This window comes from Gadus chalcogrammus, chromosome 16, assembly GCF_026213295.1.
Source record: "Gadus chalcogrammus isolate NIFS_2021 chromosome 16, NIFS_Gcha_1.0, whole genome shotgun sequence".
NCBI classification, from domain to species: Eukaryota; Metazoa; Chordata; class Actinopteri; order Gadiformes; family Gadidae; genus Gadus; species Gadus chalcogrammus.
Window position 1 is genome coordinate 3775885 of NC_079427.1, and position 18009 is coordinate 3793893.

An 18009-nucleotide genomic window follows, 5' to 3' on the forward strand; every position below is an offset into this window, starting at 1 on the left:
CCCGGGCGATGGCAGCCAATCCCCCAGGGGCGCTCTGCCCTCCTGGTGGAGAGAGAGGGGAACGGACCAGAGTCGTAACGTCAGTGAACTCTCAAGGGGTACCGAAGGGGGTGGGTGATGTCATCGCCCCCCGAACGGCCGAGCTGTCATTATCCTGGCACTCTCTCTCTCTCTCTCTTGTCCTCGGTCCTCCTACACACTTCCACATGCACACATATTCGGGGGCCCAAGGCCGGGTCGCCAAGGCTCCACATGATCCCTGTCCAGAACCGACTCCTCTGCTCCTCCCAAGAGGGTAGCGGGGGAACATTTGTGATCCAGATGAGCTCCCTCTCTCTCTCTCTCTCTCTCTCTCTCTCTCTCTCTCTCTCTCTCTCTCTCTCTCTCTCTCTCTCGCGCTCTCTCTCTTGCTCTCTCTCTTGCTCTCTCTCTTGCTCTGTCTCTCTCCCTCTCTCTCTCTCGCTCTCTCTCTGTCTCTCGCTCTCGCTCTCGCTCTGTCTCTTGCTCTGTCTCTTGCTCTGTCTCTTGCTCTGTCTCTCTCTCTCTCTCTCTCTCTCCGTCTCTCCCTCTCTCCCTCTCTCTCTCACTCTCCCCTCCCTCCTCCGAGACAACAGGATCCCGATCGGTTTGGTGGCACTGGGGTCCCTGGCTTAAGGCATCGGGTGTTTTGACAATGGAATGGCAAAGACAAACAGAAACACAATAAGGCTGGTTCTCTGGGAGACGTGTAAAATATGCGGTCGGGAACTATCTGGCTCCACATGTTACATGCCATCCATCAGTCTGTCTAGCTTGCGGACATTCATACATTTATGCACGTAGGTGTCAGCCATGTGAGGCTACAGCGAGCTTGTTCGGTCAGGGTTAGGCGTCTCGCTCAAGGACACCTCGACACATAGCTAAATGGTGCCAGGGATTGAACTCGCATTTGGTTTGCAGACAACCTGCTTCTGAGCTGGTGACGCAACATCAGTCTGTCGGTGTCAGTTGACTTCTTCGACCAGAAAAACAATAAAGTCAGTTGACAGTTTAGTCAGTTGGCTTGTACGGGGTCAGCTGACTAAACTGACAAATGACTCTCGTTTTACCTCTTTCACATGATAAGTGACTTTTCCTGCGGTCAACTCAGTATCCCTTTCTTGGTTTTCAACGATGTCCTCCTCCACCAGATGAGATGGAGGAGATGGAGGAGGAGGAGGAGGAGAAGGAGATTTGGAAGTAGAGGAGGAGAAATTAGGAGGAGAGTGAAGAGGAGATAATCATGGGAGAGAAGGGAGGTGGTGGAGAGTGAGGAGGAGAGAATCATGGGAGAGAGAGGAGGAGGAGAGTGAGGAGGAGCAGAAGGAGAGCCTAGTAAGGCAATCGCAAAGCCAACACTCACTTTTAAACATCTTTTTAATCTCTTCCAGAGCCTGTTGTGAGAAAAACTGGTGTCTGAGCCCTGGGGGGCCACTCCCTTTCTCTCCCCCACCCCGGGGGGGTGCCCTCCCCTCTCTCTCTCTCTCTCTCTCTCTCTGTCTCTCTCACCCTCTATTTTTCTGTCTCTCTTTCCTTCCCTCCCCCTCTTCCTAGCATCTCTTTCTTCCCTCACGCCTTATTCTGTCCCCCTTCACTCCCTCCCCTCCCTACCTCTCCCTCCATCACTCCTTATTCTCTCTCTCTCTCTCTCTCTCTCTCTCTCTCTCTCTCTCTCTCTCTCTCTCTCTCTCTCTCTCTCTCTCTCTCTCTCTCTCTCCCTCCATCACTCCTTATTCTCTCTCTCTCTCTCTCTCTCTCTCTCTCTCTCTCTCTCTCTCTCTCTCGTCGCTCTATCTCTCCACCTCTCTCTACCTCTCTCTCCCTCCATCCCTTTATCTCTCTGCCTCTCCCCCTTTCTCTCTCTTTCGATCTTTATCCCTCCTTTATTCTCGCCCTCTCCCTTTCTCCAAGTGACTCCTCCCTCCTGTCTCACCACCCCCTCTCCCTTCCCTGTTCTCTCCACCCCTGCCCTCTCCCCGTCCCTCTCATCTCCAGTCATTTGTCACTGTGTAGAGGACGGAGGAACCAGAGGAAATGACTGTACTTTAGAAAGAGGATCTGCTTTCAACCCCCAATTACATCTCTGCTGTGTTTACAGATCTGTTCTAAGAGGAGAGGAGTGAGGGGGGGAGAGAGTGAGGGGGGGAGAGAGTGAGGGGGGGAGAGAGTGAGGGGGGGAGAGAGTGAGGGGGGGAGAGAGTGAGGGGGGGACACTCACACATGCAGTGCAGGGTTTCAGTCTTTAACACCCCCCCACACACACACACACACACACAGTCACACACACACACACACACACACACACACACACACACACACACACACACACACACACACACACACACACACACACACACACACACACACACACAGAGACAGACACAGACACACACCCCCAACGGATGCATGAACTATAGGTTTTCTGTACCTACTTGAATTACAAGCCATAAAATGTTCTCCAAACCACTGGAGGGGTTGGCGTGTGATGGCACATGTGTTTCTGCTTAATCGTAAAGCTCTGCGAGCATAGAGACGCTATTTGTTCGCCAGTAACATACATGTGGTGGTGATATTGGTGGGCTCTTTTGTGACTGTTACTGCCTACGGATAAATTAGAGAATAAGTGTTTCTTTAAGTAGCATGCTATTAATTGTTGTTCCTTGAGGAGGTTAAGTCATGCCACAGTGTAACATGAGCATCTAACAAGATGTGGTGTCTACCTGGTGACCTAAACGACGATGAGGGCAGCAGCAAACACAACGTGTCTCTTCCCCTCTCAGGAGTGGCAGAACTCCATCCAGAAGAACGCAGGGCTGGCCTTCATAGAGCTCATCAATGAGGGGCGGTGAGTGTCTGTCTGTCTGTCTGTCTGTCTGTCTGTCTGTCTGTCTGTCTGTCTGTCTGTCTGTCTGTCTGTCTGTCTGCACAGTATAGTCTGGCTCACTGCACTGTTGGTCTCTCGGTCTGTCTTTCTCTCTGTCTGTCTGTCTGTCTGTCTGTCTGTCTGTCTGTCTGTCTGTCTGTTGGTCTCTCGGTCTGTCTGTCTGTCTGTCTGTCTGTCTGTCTGTCTGTCTGTCTGTCTGTCTGTCTGTCTGTCTGTCTGTCTGTCTGTCTGTCTGTCTGTCTGTCTGTCTGTCTGTCTGTCTGTCTGTCTGTCTGTCTGTCTGTCTGTCTGTCTGTCTGTCTGTCTGTCTGTCTGTCTGTCTGTCTATGCCTCCCTGTTTTGTTCCATCATTCTTTCCATCCTTAATTTTTTCAAGTTGTATCTTTCTCCTTATATATGGTATATATCCCCTCTGCTTTCTGAGGGTGTGACCAGGAAGTTGTTTAGGGCAATGCAGGAAGTCATCTAGAGCTGACTAGGAAGTAGTTTAGAGCAAAGCAGGAAGTAGTATCGAGCTGTGCAGGAAGTGGTATCAGATCACAAAGTAGCTTAGAGCAGATCCGAAGGTAGTTTTTAGCAGAGCAGGAGGTCCTGGAGAACAGAAGAAAAGGCAGAGGAACTAAGAGTCGTCCCTTCTGGTCCATTTTGCACTTCGGAGAACTTTGGTGCCTGCAGACTTTGCTGACCAACAGTGCAGTGAGCCAGACTATACTGTGCAAGTGTTAATATAAGTCTGTGTTAATCTATAGTAGACTCTATTGTACACTCTAAAACTGGAGTCTGTATCTATAATCTATGTCTCTGAGTGTTGGAAAAACAATGTTCCCCAAGCAGCCTTGGTGTTCAAGCTTAGGTCCAGTGAAGATTTAGGGCAGCGGTTGTATACTGTACATGTGTAGTAAGTGTGAGTGTAAATTTGATGTGAATCCAGCCTAGATATATTGAGCGCATGTACCTCCAATCACAGTCAGTAGTTCCAAAGTCTGGCTTAGCTCACAAACTAGACTGGTTTCCAGTCAGCCTGCTAACACTGAACACCCACCACACAACCCTCTACTCGTTGACTTTGTAGCTGAGTGTTGAAGTAGCTGCAGTGAAGAAACGTGATATATTTCATAACCAGCCTAGGATCACTCATTTGTATTTCTTTATTCCTACTGGACCAGATTAGAACTACTCTCGTTTATATTGGACCATGGTATAATTACTATTGTCTGTTGGGTACGAGGATAATTAAAGTTAGTATCAAGTGCGAGACGAGCTTTAATTAAAACCATGCTGGACTAACGGTGTGTAAAATGGCACATCATCTCCACAGAACAGCCCGATGTTCCCCATTATTAGCTCAATCGGAATTTAAATGTGGGATGGTCTAGTGTGGGAGGAGAGTGAGGAGGGGGTGGGAGCTCCGAGGGTTAGTGGTCCATGACTTGGCTTGTCATCAACAACGGGAGGGGGTTGTGGGGGAGGGGGATTGATGATCCTGGCAGCCAATGGGGAGGCCGGGTCAATCAGGCATGTTCCCGATGAGCTTCAGTGCCTTAACGATGCTGGGTTCCTTAATGCGTGCTGCCGAGGCGGCCGCTGCCTTGCGGCCCTGAGACGTAACACAGACAAACCGTGTTCCCCTCCACCGCCTTTCAACTGCAGAGTGTTGCCGCCACCTGACACACACTACCAGCGATACACAATGTACCCCCACTGCCACCACCACCAACACTTTCACCACACTATTAACCCCACTGCCACCACAACCACCACACCGCCATCTTTACACTGCAGCCATGTTGCAGCATTCTGATACCGCCTCCTCCTCCTCTCACCCTCCTCCTCCTCCTCCTCCTCTCCTCCTCCTCCTCCTCCTCCTCCTCCTCCTCTCCCCCTCCTCCTCCTCCTCTCCCCCTCCTCCTCCTCCTCCTCTCCCCCTCCTCTTCCTCCTCCTCTCCCCCCTCCTCTCCCCCTCCTCCTCCTCCTCCTCTCCCCCTCCTCCTCCTCCTCCTCCTCCTCTACCTCTTCCTCCCCTTCCTCTACCGCCTCCTCCTCCTCTCCCCCCCCCCCTCCTCCTCCTCCTCCTCCTCTCCCTCTCCCTCCTACCAACTCCTCTCCCCCTCTCTCCTCCTCCTCTCCTCTCCCCCTCTCTCCTCCTCCTCTCCCTCTCCTTCCTACAACCCCTCCTCTCCTTCTTCCTCCTCTCCCCCTCCCCTCCTCCTCCTCTCCCTCTCCCTCCTCCTTCCCATCCCTCTCCCTCCTCCCACCTCCTCCTCCTCCTCCTCCTCCTCTCCCCCTCCTCTACTTCTTCCTCCTCCTCCTCCTCTCCCCCTCCTCTACTTCTTCCTCCTCCTCCTCCTCCCCTCCCTCTCCCTCCTCCCACCTCCTCCTCTCCTTCCCCTCCTCTCCTTCTTCCTCCTCTCCCCCTCCCCTCCTCCTTCCCCTCCCTCTCCCCCTCCTCTCCTCCTCCTCTCCCTCTCCCTCCTCCTCCTCTCCCTCTCCCCTCCTCCCACCTCCTCCTCTCCTTCCCCTCCTCTCCCCCTCCTCTCCCTCTCCCTCTCCCTCCTCCTTCCCATCCCTCTCCCCCTCCTCCTCCTCTCCCTCTCCCTCCTCCTCCTCTCCCTCTCCCTCCTCCTCCTCTCCCTCTCCCTCCTCCTTCCCATCCCTCTCTCTCCTCCTCCTCTCCCTCCTCCTCCTCTCCTTCCCCTCCTCTTTCCCCTCCTCTCCCCCTCTCTCCTCCTCCTCTCCCTCTCTCCTCCTCCTCTCCCTCTCTCTCCTCCTTCCCCTCCTCCTCCCCCTCCTCCTCCTCCTCCTCTCCCCCTCTCTCCTCCTCCTCTCCCCCTCCTCCTCTCCACCCCCTCCTCTCTCCCCTCCTCTACCTCTCTAAAGGCTGCTGTGCCATGCGATGAAGGACCACATCGTCCGCGTCGCCAACGAAGCAGAGTTTATCCTCAACAGACAGAGGGCCGAAGACGTCCATAAACACGCAGAGTTTGAGGTACACACATGTGCACAGAGTACACATGGCGTTTGAAGTACAAGTATACACATGCTAAGAGTACACACATGGTGTTTGATGTAGAGTGCATTCTTCATGTTTGAGCCGCAAGTACACCAATTTTGTTGGAAGCCCAAGTACGCACATCATGTTTCAGTTATAAGCATGTCCAAGATTAGATAACATAAAACAAAGCTTTATTAGTCCTGGAGGGATTTATTGTTTATAAAAAATATATATAAAACGGATTTCAAATATAAGAACGGAAGTTAAAATATAAAGTGTAATATCACCAATGTAAATACACATCCATCTCCAAAGTAAATCTGAAACAAAAAAAAGTGGAAGTCTCCAATATGCCCCACAGTGGTGGATTCCCTGCTGTGAATAGAAACGCTAAAGGAATCCTATTAGGGGAGAAGAAAGCTAATTATTTTCTGTTCCTCTAATCTTTCCTCCTCTCTCCTCACGAGGATTCATGTAATAACGTTACAATCCCTATTAAAGAAATGTGATTTTAAGATTAATTCATATCAATAAAGCAATATAATCCCGACGCTGGATACTAACATTAAAACACTTTTCACTGGAAGCTGTTCTGTAGGGCATTAGGATAAGCCGCTGATATTTTTCATGATAGGATGTTGCCTATCAGAAGCAAAAAATCTTTTCCTTATCATGACTAGCCATTCAGCTGCCACATGCTACCATGTTCGGTATTAACTGCTAATATGTTCATATATGACAGATAACCCACTGCTAGCTAGCATGCCTTAGCTACTAACACAGACAGCTTAGCGGCTAAAAGGTATGGCTCATCAACTGCTAGCTATAGTGTGTTTGCAGCCAGCAAGCAGGAGACAGTGACATTAGGGGGGGAGCATTTTTATCAGCTTTAAGGATCCTTGACCTGCTGGATAAACTGAAGAAGACACCTTGATGTGGGGGTCACTAGACCTCCCCCCCCCCCCCCCCTGGGGGTCAGGGAGGGAGACGAGGGGATCTACCTGGCTTCTTCATCTCCGCCCCCACCTCCAGTCACCCCCCCCCCTCCCCCTCCCCCTCCCCCTCCCCCCACTCACTGTATCACCGTCCCTCACAACGCTTCAGGAGGAAGAAGATGAGACACTTTTACAATTAAGTTGCTGTCAGGGCGCGGGCACCGGTCGGTTTAAAACGATAAATAACGTTTGATATCTGTCAGGGGAGTCACGTGGTGCGACGTGAGATGACACGCCGAGATTGAGTTATCGTCCGTATGAGGAATATGTTGCGGGATAATATCTGACAGAATTCAAATTTAAGTCAGGAAATTGAATTAGCTTCCAGCTTCTGTTAGCAAATTAGATTGTGAATATTAGCTGGCGAGCCCCCACAGGGGCTAGGCAGAGAGGCAATCTGCTTTTAGTTGACAATATACTCCCGCTCACACACAGCACTTTTAACCACCTACAATTCTGCTCCGGAAAGCTTCTTTTAAAAGCATAAAACATAAAGAAAAATTAAATGTATACATTTCTCTCATAAATGTTACAAATAAATGCTTTGTTGACACTATGAAACTATTGATATCAATAATTGCAATTCAAGTTTAACTACACACTACTTTGGTGTTCTATAAACATGTAAAAGCTTATTGAACTATAGCCCACGCAATGATAAAAATATAGCCTCGAAAATGTGAGAAAACCTTTTTACCAGACTGTGTGTTTGTGGATTGATGATTGTTTTATGAATATAATTATTTATTTATTTCTACCAGAAACGCTAGCTTCATAGGGGTTTAAGGCTTACAGGCTTACTTTCACAGCGTTGATTTACTGCATGTCTCGAAGTCTACGGAATTATTTGTCCCTCCAATTCCTAACCCTCTCTCCATCCTACACGGGGGTGTAGGCCACTGTGTTATTTGAAATGAGTTTCATTTCCCCCAATGAAAAAATGCGGAATTTGAGGGTTTTATGTTCAAACTGCATCATGAAAGTAAAGCCAAGGAGGGGGCGGAGCAAAGGACATTACAATCTGTCAATATATAAGATAATATAATCTTAAAAAAATATATATACCTTTTTATACCTTTCTTTTAATCGAGTAGTTTGTCTCATTTTGTTCAAATCTCCCAACCGACCGGTCAAATAAATCTCTGTGATCCTCTCTTTACTGTTGTATTAACTCATCTATGTTATACTGAGTTTGTATTTCTTTGTCTATCTGTGTTGTTCCCCTTGTAAAGCCCCTTTGTATTGCAAATCTGCAAAAAAAAAATGAAACATAATACCAATATTACAAAACATGCTTGGGGTTATTCTAACGGTGTGCTTCCTAAACCCCGACCCCACGAGGTGAATAAGTGGATCCTCATCAATGTGTTGTGTACACTGTGTAAGTATCCTTCTGTATTCCCCGCCCAGTCGACGTGCTCTGCGTACACGCTGGACAGGAGGAAGGAAGAAAGGACGTGTGACCACCTGATGTCCGCCGCCAGGCACCGAGACCATGTGACCGCCAACCAGCTCCGGCAGAAGATCGTCAACATCCTCAACAACCGCCAGGGTGCCTGGAGCGACCTCGCCCACAGGTACGGCGCCGGCACCCTCTCGACGGTGCGAGGCCGACAACGCGCTTTGGGTTTGCGTTAACTGGCGAGAGTGGTTTTAAAGGGGACTTATTATACCACCAGGTGTGAGTGTGATTAGCCTTACAAGCCGTTTCGAAAATCGGCCTAATATGACATCACTAGTGGGTGTGTCCACCTAGATCTGTGCTGGATAGATGAGCAATGTTTACTTCAGTCCACTGGGTAGGCTGGTAGATAGATCTATCCAGCACAGATCTAGGTGGACACACCCACTAGTGATGTCATATTAGGCAGATTTTCGAAAGGGCTTGTAAGGCTAATCACACTCACACCTGGTGGTATAATAAGTCCCCTTTAAATTAAATCTAGAGTGGAATTAGTCATTTTAAATATTTTTTTTCTAGTGATGAGTGTTGAATAGCTTCTCCCATCTCCTTGTTTGAGGGAGCACGTAACATCCAGGTGCAAGTGATATTGCGAAAGGAGGGCAAAAACCGCGGTGCCTTCTATCATTACTGTGTTGACTGTGTTTCTGCCTGCCTCCACTAGTTTCACCATCCTGCTCTCGTCCACCTAAAGTGATATCCGATTCGCCGTCTCACATCAGAGTGAATCCATTTGAATGCAACATTAAGTGCTTAAAGTTTATAATGACGATCCAGTGATGAGGGAACCAGTATATCATTTTAAAGTGCCGTCTCATGAATGAACAGCTTGTGGATGAAGCTTTCAGACAGGGATCTATATAAGTGTATCATCACCGGCCAGTCTACACAGTGTCGATTTGAAACCTTTTATTGCTTACCCGTACTCGCCGAGTTTGTGTTCGGCAATAAGGTGCTAATAGACCCCGCGTCCAGCTACACAATTGGTCAAAACAAATTTAAGTTAAAGAAAAATACCCCTTTCACCCGGTTTTGAGCTGGTCTGCTTTCAGACTCTCAATTATTAACCGAAAGTCTGATTTGTGAGACTACTATATCCAGCTAAATGTCCAGTGGGGCCACACTCGGGGTGAGGGAGGTACAACCGAGCGGGGTTAATCCTGGAGCCCTGGTCCACGCGCGTAGGTCCTCCAGAGCTAACACGCGCTAACGCACTACGGGGTTGACCGCTACCTTGGCGCCCGGCGGCTCGTGGGGTTGAAGGTTTAAGATCACCTCAGTAATGTCATTTTCCCAGCATCCTTTGGGGGTTAGCGCCGAGGTCAGCAAATGCAATTACAGGACTGGATTGGGCCCGGGCTCCCCCCGGGACTGCTGATTGGCTGGTGGTCAGACAGGCTGTGGGTGGTGGAGGGGGTGGTGGTGCTGGGTGGAGGGTTAAAGGGGGTGGGGGTGATTGTGTGCGGCTGTCCGGATTGGGCTGAGCTGCTCAGACACACACGGAGGCATGTGTGTGTGTGTGTGTGTGTTTGTGTGTTTGTGCTGGAGAGTGTTTGTGTGTAGTGTGTTTTGGAAAGTGTGTGTGTCCCAGGAGGCCTGTTAAAACAACACAGCTCCGGGCGGGCGGTGGGCTAGCTCACGCTTCCCTCAGACACACACACGCACACACACACACTCACACGCACACACATAATGCTCAGAGAATGGGGTTGTTAATGTATTAGTCCGTCTGTTTTCTCTTTCAATGCCGTTACATCTTCAGTATCTATTCCTCTTCATCTGTTGATGTCATCTACTGTATGTTGCTATACATCTGCTGTCCCTCTATCTATCAGTCTATGTATTGATCCATCCTTCTATCCATCTATCCATCTAGCTTTTTTAATTCAAATCAATGAAACACATTACGTCCATGCTAAATATGTAATGCTAAAGGCAGTGCAGGAGCCAGTGTTTATATATTGAGCTGTGCGCGTGACCCTGGCTAATGTCTGGCTAGCCTGGAGGCAGACCTCCTGAATTTGGCGCACACTCGTATTGATCTGACAAACAAACACAAACATTGCCTTTCCCTCGAAACAGTAGCTCGGGTTTTGTTATAAAAATGTTCAAGATGGGTTCCAGATGCTTAGCTGTGTTGGATAAAGTAGTGTTCTTCACCCATCCCTGCTTGCTTGTTCACTGTTGTCTATAAATGTTGGGTAAACTGAATCGGTTTGAAAGGCTTGTTTTTAGTTCTTGATTTGAGGCACACAATTAAAAAATATGCAGGAATGTGGGACTTTAGAATTTTATTTTCCATTTATAAACACTTACTTCCGATAAATGTCTAACAACCCGACACAAGCACAACCAATTTCAAACCTTCATAAATATTTGACGTAATTTACTATACATCATTTTATATTCTTTTGGAGGCATTTTTGCATGTTTAGTAAAACCATAACTCTGCAGTAATGCTGTCTTTAAACCCACATTGAATTTAACATTCGGACACAGCTAATAAACGATTCACTGCGTATGAGCTGTACAGATTTCCATGAATGTGCTTCTTGAACCCAAAGGCACGCTCGCTAGTGACAAAACGTTCTGAATTGAGTTTTTGGCGTTTTTGTTTAAATATTTACGGCGTTTCCTGCAGGTCGTCGAAAAACAAAGGCTTATTGAGAGCGTGTGCGTGGTAAATGATACCACAGGAAAACTTCTTACACATTCTAATGTAATGGCAACCTGCTGGCAGAGAGAGATGATGCAATATGTGTGCGTGTGTGTGTCTGGGGGGGGGGGGGGGGGCCTTATTCAATGCTACATTAACTTCTCCATTTATGCTGCTTGTGTAAAATATAAGACCCTGAAGCACTTAGAGCAGGCTGTCAGTTATTCTGACTGCTAGGGGGGTTGTGTGTGTGTGTGTGTGTGTGTGTGTGTGTGTGTGCGTGTGCATTCCTGCAGTGTGTGTTTGTGTGTGCCAATGTGTGTTCGTGCATTAGCATGCCATTAAGCGTGTGCGTGTGTGTTTGCTTGTGTGTGTGTGTGTGTGTGTGTGTGTGTGTGTTTGAATGCCTGCAGTGTTTATGCGTGTTTGAGTGTGTGTGTGTGTGTGTCTGTAAGTAGGCCTTTGCGTGTGTGCGTGGGTGAGTGCATGCCTGCAGTGTGTTTGTGTCTATGTGCGTGTGTAAGTGTGTTTATTTTCCCCCTTCTATCCTCGGAATTGTTTTGATTCCTCCCCTGCCAACCGCAGCCTAGAGCCACGCCGGAGGAAACGTTTCATTCCAGCCGAGCATCGTCTAAACTCCTAGTCTAAGCTCCATTACCACGGCTTGTTGTCACAGCTGTGTGTGTGTGTGTCTGAGGAGCGCCGTCAGGATTTGCTGTCACATAATGGCCGCCAGCATTGTTCTCACTGTGCTAAAAACAGTAAGTACGCAGTGTAAATAAAGAGAGGGAAAGCGGCAACACAAATACACTATATGCTCGCACATGGCTGCCACGACGTGCTAGCCATGTGCGAAATCTTTGGGAAATTGAACTTCCACGTTTCTGCTGTTGGGTTGGAAATCCGATGTATTGACGTCTTTACGTTTGACTGACTGGCATTAGATTGAGATAAGATGGGCTTTATTGATCCCCGAGGGAGAATCTTAGGACACGCATAATGTGATGTTATGGCATGTGTCGCCCCACGTTGTTATGTAACGTTCTGGTGGGTTATGTTTATAATTTAACGCACAGTGTTTGAAAGATGCGGTTCAGACCGATGGGGGGCTGGGGGGTGCATTCGACAACGACCCATTGTTCTGTAAGTGTCATGTGACCCCATAGTGAAATGAGCCAATCAGAGCCCTTGGAGACCCGTTAGCCACGCGGCGCCCCCCCCCCCCCACCCCCCCTTCCCTGATGATGAATGAATCCTGCAGCCGTCGTATCGAGTCGGCCGGCGGGAAAATCAATAGTGCTCAAATTGAAACAGTATAGGGGGCTATCGATCCGCGGCGCTAAATCAAAACCAGCCAGACTTTGATACCGCGCCCCGCGCCGCCGCCGTGACACCCTATCAATTTTAGCCCCGCGCTGATAAATCAAGCTCGAAAATTGGTTGTCAGACGTTCTCCCCGGGAGGCAGTGATGTCCCGTGGCCTCTGGCCCCACCCTGACGTTGACCTCCGACCCCTGTCAGTGGATTATAAAGTTCAGGCGCGTCTGAAGTGAAAGGAGACGTCAAGACCAGCTGATGAATTCACTCTTTATATATATATATATATATATATATATATATATATATATATAGTCTTCCTGTGACAGCATAGGGCCACTTTACTACACGCCACGACCCGAAATAGTCTCTAGATTCAGAAGTAAAGACATTTTCTCAATCAACGATTCCATTTTGTATGTAGGATATTATTTATTGTATGATGATACGTTATTTAAACCTTATTTATTGATATACCGCAGAGACACTCAAGGACACTTGACTTGAATGATCTGCACGTGTGTTTATATTCACGCACACACACACAAATGCACACACATGCACAAACAAAGGACTCCAATTACAATTCAATTACAATTTCCAATTACAAACTCGGATTCACTTAAAATGTGTGCGAGGGTTTCATCACAGCATCCTAACATAGACTCCAGTCCACCAAACGCCATCTAACCTGAAACGTTCCTCTTGACCCTACATGCTCCCTCTCCTTAAACATAAGAAGGCTCCGGTCCTTCACCTATCCTGTGTTCGCTGGCATCCATCGTGGGGGCCATGTTGGCGGCGTCCATGTTGGCTCCAGAGTCAGCTGACACAGCAGCAACCCTGGCGCCCCCCCCCCACCCCCCGTTGACCGTAAGCTAACCTGACGGATGCATCGATCGGCAACATCCCCCCCCGTATAATTACTTTCTAGTGGCGGTGGAGCGGGAGAAGGAGGAGACGGAGAAAGGAACTGGTGGCTAGTATTGATCGGCTGGTGGTGGTGGTGGTGGTGGTGGTGGTGGTGGTGGTGGTGGTGTTGGTGTGAGGGCGGGTGACGGCGGTGGTGGTGTTGCGGCGGGCGGAACCGGCGTTTCCCTTGACTAACGCTGAGGCCCATCCCTCAGCGGTGAGGAATGGTAACTAGCTCCCCCCTGGATAATAACTTTGTGATGGAATGGACCTTTCTCCTCCCGACCTGACCGCAGCCCTTAAAGGGTTATCAATTCTAATCGAGGCTCACGGGGGCCTGCCGCTCCCCCACCCCCACCCACCACTGAGAGCTTTACGATCGGTTCCCTGGGCCCGTGAAAGCCCCACACCCCCTTCTGACACCCTATTTGCGAAGACAGAGAGGTTGAAAGAGCAAGGTCTCCTGTCGGGGTCCGCAAAATGTAATGAGTGTGTTCTCACACGTCAGCTTTTAACGGTCGAGGCCGTGGCCGACGGTCGCCTCCGCCCGTGCACCACGGTCGCCTCCGGCCGTGCACCACGGTCGCCTCCGCCCGTGGTGCACCACGGTCGCCTCCGCCCGTGCACCACGGTCGCCTCCGCCCGTGCACCACGGTCGAACTCCTGCGCAAATTGCGTCAAACAACAATAACTGTGAATGAAGAGGAAGACGTTATGATGTCATTGAGGTCAATGCCGTGTCGTTAACAGACCGGACGGGAAGCTCCGGCGTTCCGAATCAACCTCGCTTCAGTGATGTGTTTTATTTGTAAATTGCGCCTTTTTTTTTCGTTCACGACCAACCTTGGCTTCTCTGCCTTCCCCTCGTGCTCAGCTGCGTTCTTGACCCACGCTGGGTGTTTGTCTTCCTCTCCGCGGTGTTCTTAACCTTGCCCGCTGTTCTAATTATCTCTGGAAGGAGTCCCACACCTCCCATCATCCATTTCACCTGACCTGCCTCCGCCGCGCCCCGTAGCAGATGAGGGATGGGGGAGGCCGCCTGAGGTTGGACGGCTCGCGGGGAGGGGTGGGTTAGCTGCCGTAGTGCTAGTTTCCGCTTCTTTCCATCTTCCTCAAAAACCAGACAAGTTGGGCTGGAGCTAATCTGCTTTCTCTTTAGTCTTGGTCCAATAGCTCTCTCTCTCTCGCTCTCTCTCGCTCTCTCTCGTTTTCTCTCTCTCTCTCTCTCGCTCTCTCTCTCGCTCTCTCTCTCTCTCTCTCTCTCTCTCTCTCTCTCTCCCGCTCTCTCTCTTGCTTTCTCTCTCTCTCTCTCTCTCTCTCTCCCGCTCTCTCTCTTGCTTTCTCTCTCTCTCTCTCTCTCTCTCTCTTGCTTTCTCTCTCTCTCTCTCTCTCTCTCTTGCTTTCTCTCTCTCTCTCTCTCTCTCTCTCTCTCTCTCTCTCTCTCTCTCTCTCTCTCTCTCTCTCTCGCTTTCTCTCTCTCTCTCGCTTTCTCTCTGTCTCTCCCTCTCTCTCTCTCTCTTGCTCCCTTATCACTTTCTCTATCTTTATCTCTTGCTCTCTCTCTTTCTCTCACTCTTGCGCTTTCTGTGTCTCTCTCGCTTTGAACTGTCTCTATACTCGTGTCTTTCTATCAATGAATGACAACAGCTTGTCCACCGCTAAGTGGAAGCATTCGCGGCCCTAGCTTAGCATATTTTCAGCTCCAAGGGTCGATGAGGAACCAGGAAGTGGAAGCAGATGAAAGCACGCTACGTAGCATCGCTAGCTCGCGGTGATAATCCGATCACGATGGTTGCTCTGGTTCTGAGCGGTGATCGGACGTCGGCATTGTCACAGAAGAAGTTACAAAGTGTGTCCCCTCCTTCACTCCAGAGTTTGAAACAGAGCTCTTGTCTGTTGTGCCCGCCGCCATATGTTTGCCAGTCTCTTGGTTTAATCCATCATTGTCGAGCATGTACAACGTGGCAGAAAAAAACAACACTGTGCATTCAAGAACATCTTACTGTTTGACCTGCAATGCAATGTTTATCTCACTCAGTTTGCCGTCTGTTGTCTAACTTACTGCCTTGGTTGATTTTTACTATTCTGATAGTATAATTTTTGACTTGATGGATCAACGTAAATTAGTAGTCATTTTTATCCAAAACACTTTCCTGAGACAGGCCATTATGAGCAGGTAGGGGTTGGAGATTGAATACAGAAACAGGTCATTAAGGAGCCGGTTGGGGTTAAGCAGTGCATATAGAGATATGTCATCAAGGTGGCAATCTCTTAATATTTCCATGAAAACAAATATCTGTTAGGTGACTATCTATTACCGAATGAGGTAACACAATGGTAACTCGCCCTTCCATTTGCAGTATTATGAATGTTAGCGACTGGGTGTCGCTGGTGTTGAGGTTGGGATCTATGGCAACAATTATCAACAAAGAGAATGAAACGGATATCTTTAAGAGTGTCCCTTTAAGGAGCAGGTAGGGGTTAGACAATACATTGACAATTAATTTTGTTGGAGTTAGGAGTAGGGGTTGGACAGTGAATAAGATAAGATAAGATAAGATAAGATAGTCCTTTATTAATCCCCCTTGGGAGAAATTCACAGGTGACCAGCAGTACAGTGGGAAAAGAGAAGTGTGAAAAAACAGTATATATACAATACATTTACTAATTGAAAATAAATTATAGTACAAAACTATTTTAATAAGATTAAGATAAAACAAACATACTATATACATGTAACTCTCCGTTTGTAGATAAATAAATAAAATAATAAATAAGTACGATGAAATATGAGGTATAATATAAAAATAAGTATAAATATAAATATAAATGTGCCAAATGTGCAGGGACCCTGAAGTAATCGAAAAATTTAGTAAATAAATAACAAATAACAAGGTTAACAATAGGTGCAGTCCTTAGGTGTGGGGTTTAGTCCTTAAACAGGTCTGGATAAAGGATGATAATACAGATGTAAGTCATTAAGGAGCAGGTAGGGGTTGAACAGGGAACACAGAGACCCGTCATTAAGGACTACTTATGGGCTAAGGACCACTTAGGGGTTAGACAGTTAATGGTAAATTAACTGAATTTATATAGCGCTTTTTTCAGCCCAGTGACTTCTCAAAGCGCTTTTAAACGATTGACATTTACCCATTCATACCCACCCTCATAAACCGACGGCTTTGTCGCCATGCAAGATGACGGCCAGCTAGTCAGGAGCAGATGGGTTAGGTTGTCTTGCTCAAGGACACCTCAACACATGTGTCCTTGAGCAAGCCGGGTATGGTACCAGCAACCGTCGCTCTACCCCCAGAGCCACTGCCGCCCCTAATCTGAAACATCTTGGCTAATACAAACCCAGGATTTCTACAGGGATGACGGCTGACAAATGAAATGTTTCAGGATATGTTGTTTCAGTTCTTTATTGTTTGATTTTAGCCGTTGCTGTGTCCCTTTTAGGTATTCATCAGTTAATTATCAATGGCCGCCAAAGTTTTATTGAAGTGATTTTTCAGCCATTCATCCACCGGTTAACTCTGCCCCTTCGCTCCACACAGCCCAGAGAGTCACACAGCACACGCATAAAAGGCCATTTGTTCTCAGCCCCATGTACAGCCGGTGTATGTTCAGTGTCTCAGTCACACACACACACACATGACAGCGTGTGTGTTTGTATGTGTGTGTGTGTGTGTGTGTGTGTGTGTGATAGAAACCAGTCGCCGGCCCTTTGAATAGAATTGTCACTGATTACTGGTACTTTATTATAATTAGGTCTCGTTCATGTTCCCAATAGAGGCTTTTAAGGAGAATATAATGGTGTCCTATTGAATCTCCATGACAGCTGCCTTCCTCTGCAGAAGACTTCAACTCTGTTTCAGTACGAGGAAATAGTATTCCTCATCAATTTAACCGAGTGACGAGAAATGTTCCTCTTACGGAAACAACAACGAGGAAATCTGGCCGCATTTCCTTGACCTTACCGTGAACGTGTTTTCAGTAACCATGAACGTGTTTTCAGTAAGTCATAATAAGTTGGCACAATGGGGATATAAAGGTTAACTGCTGGGTCATTTTAAATGCTCCATTGGATTTGATTTGGTTATCTAACCTCGCAAGGCTGTTCAGAAGATAGCTGACCTCTAACCTGGGGTCATGGCACAAGGATGTTTATTTGTTTCGATTTTGTACGCGTTTTGTTTTTTGTAGCCATTTCCTTGATTTATTAATTTACTCACCAAATAATATTAATTATTACTAAACATTATTATTTTTTTCATCTATTATATATTCTAGTTGTATGTATTGCTATATAATATATTTGATATTTCACTTTTGTCTTGCTAGCTTAGCAGTTAGCTAGTTTATTCTATTAAACAACAGGACACAAATTAAGGCTCATACTTTTCCTGCTCTAAGAGGAATATACAGCAACTATATCATGGAATAAAACAACATAAGGCCGGTCGTGTCTGTTAAGAGCAGCTCCTTCCTTCGACTGATGGATTTTGTGATAAAAGTGGTTCCCTTATCTCCTCCACCATCTTGTTTTGAGTCATCGCTCTCCGGGGTCTTGCGGCCCGTTTTAAACCCACCGCTGTTGTCCCTGTAGTGCCTTAAATCTACTACAAACAAACCCAGAGAGGGAGAGAGTGATTTAAACATCTAGTTTAGCTGCGGACACCTTCCTGAAAAACACTGTTCGAAAGAAATAAAATGTTGGTGTTGCTGTTGTTTTCTGTCAAATTGATAATTCTGTTGATTCATTCATTCATT

At 47.7% G+C, this 18009-nt stretch overlaps 1 protein-coding gene across 1 annotated transcript in view; it reads left to right on the plus strand.

Moving 5' to 3' along the window:
* nbeab (neurobeachin b) overlaps positions 1-18009 on the plus strand; it is a 176717-nt gene that overhangs the window by 118907 nt on the left and 39801 nt on the right. The window contains 3 exon segments of the mRNA XM_056610309.1: positions 2799-2863; positions 5780-5888; positions 8300-8466. Coding sequence (XP_056466284.1) covers positions 2799-2863; positions 5780-5888; positions 8300-8466 — 341 coding nt within the window.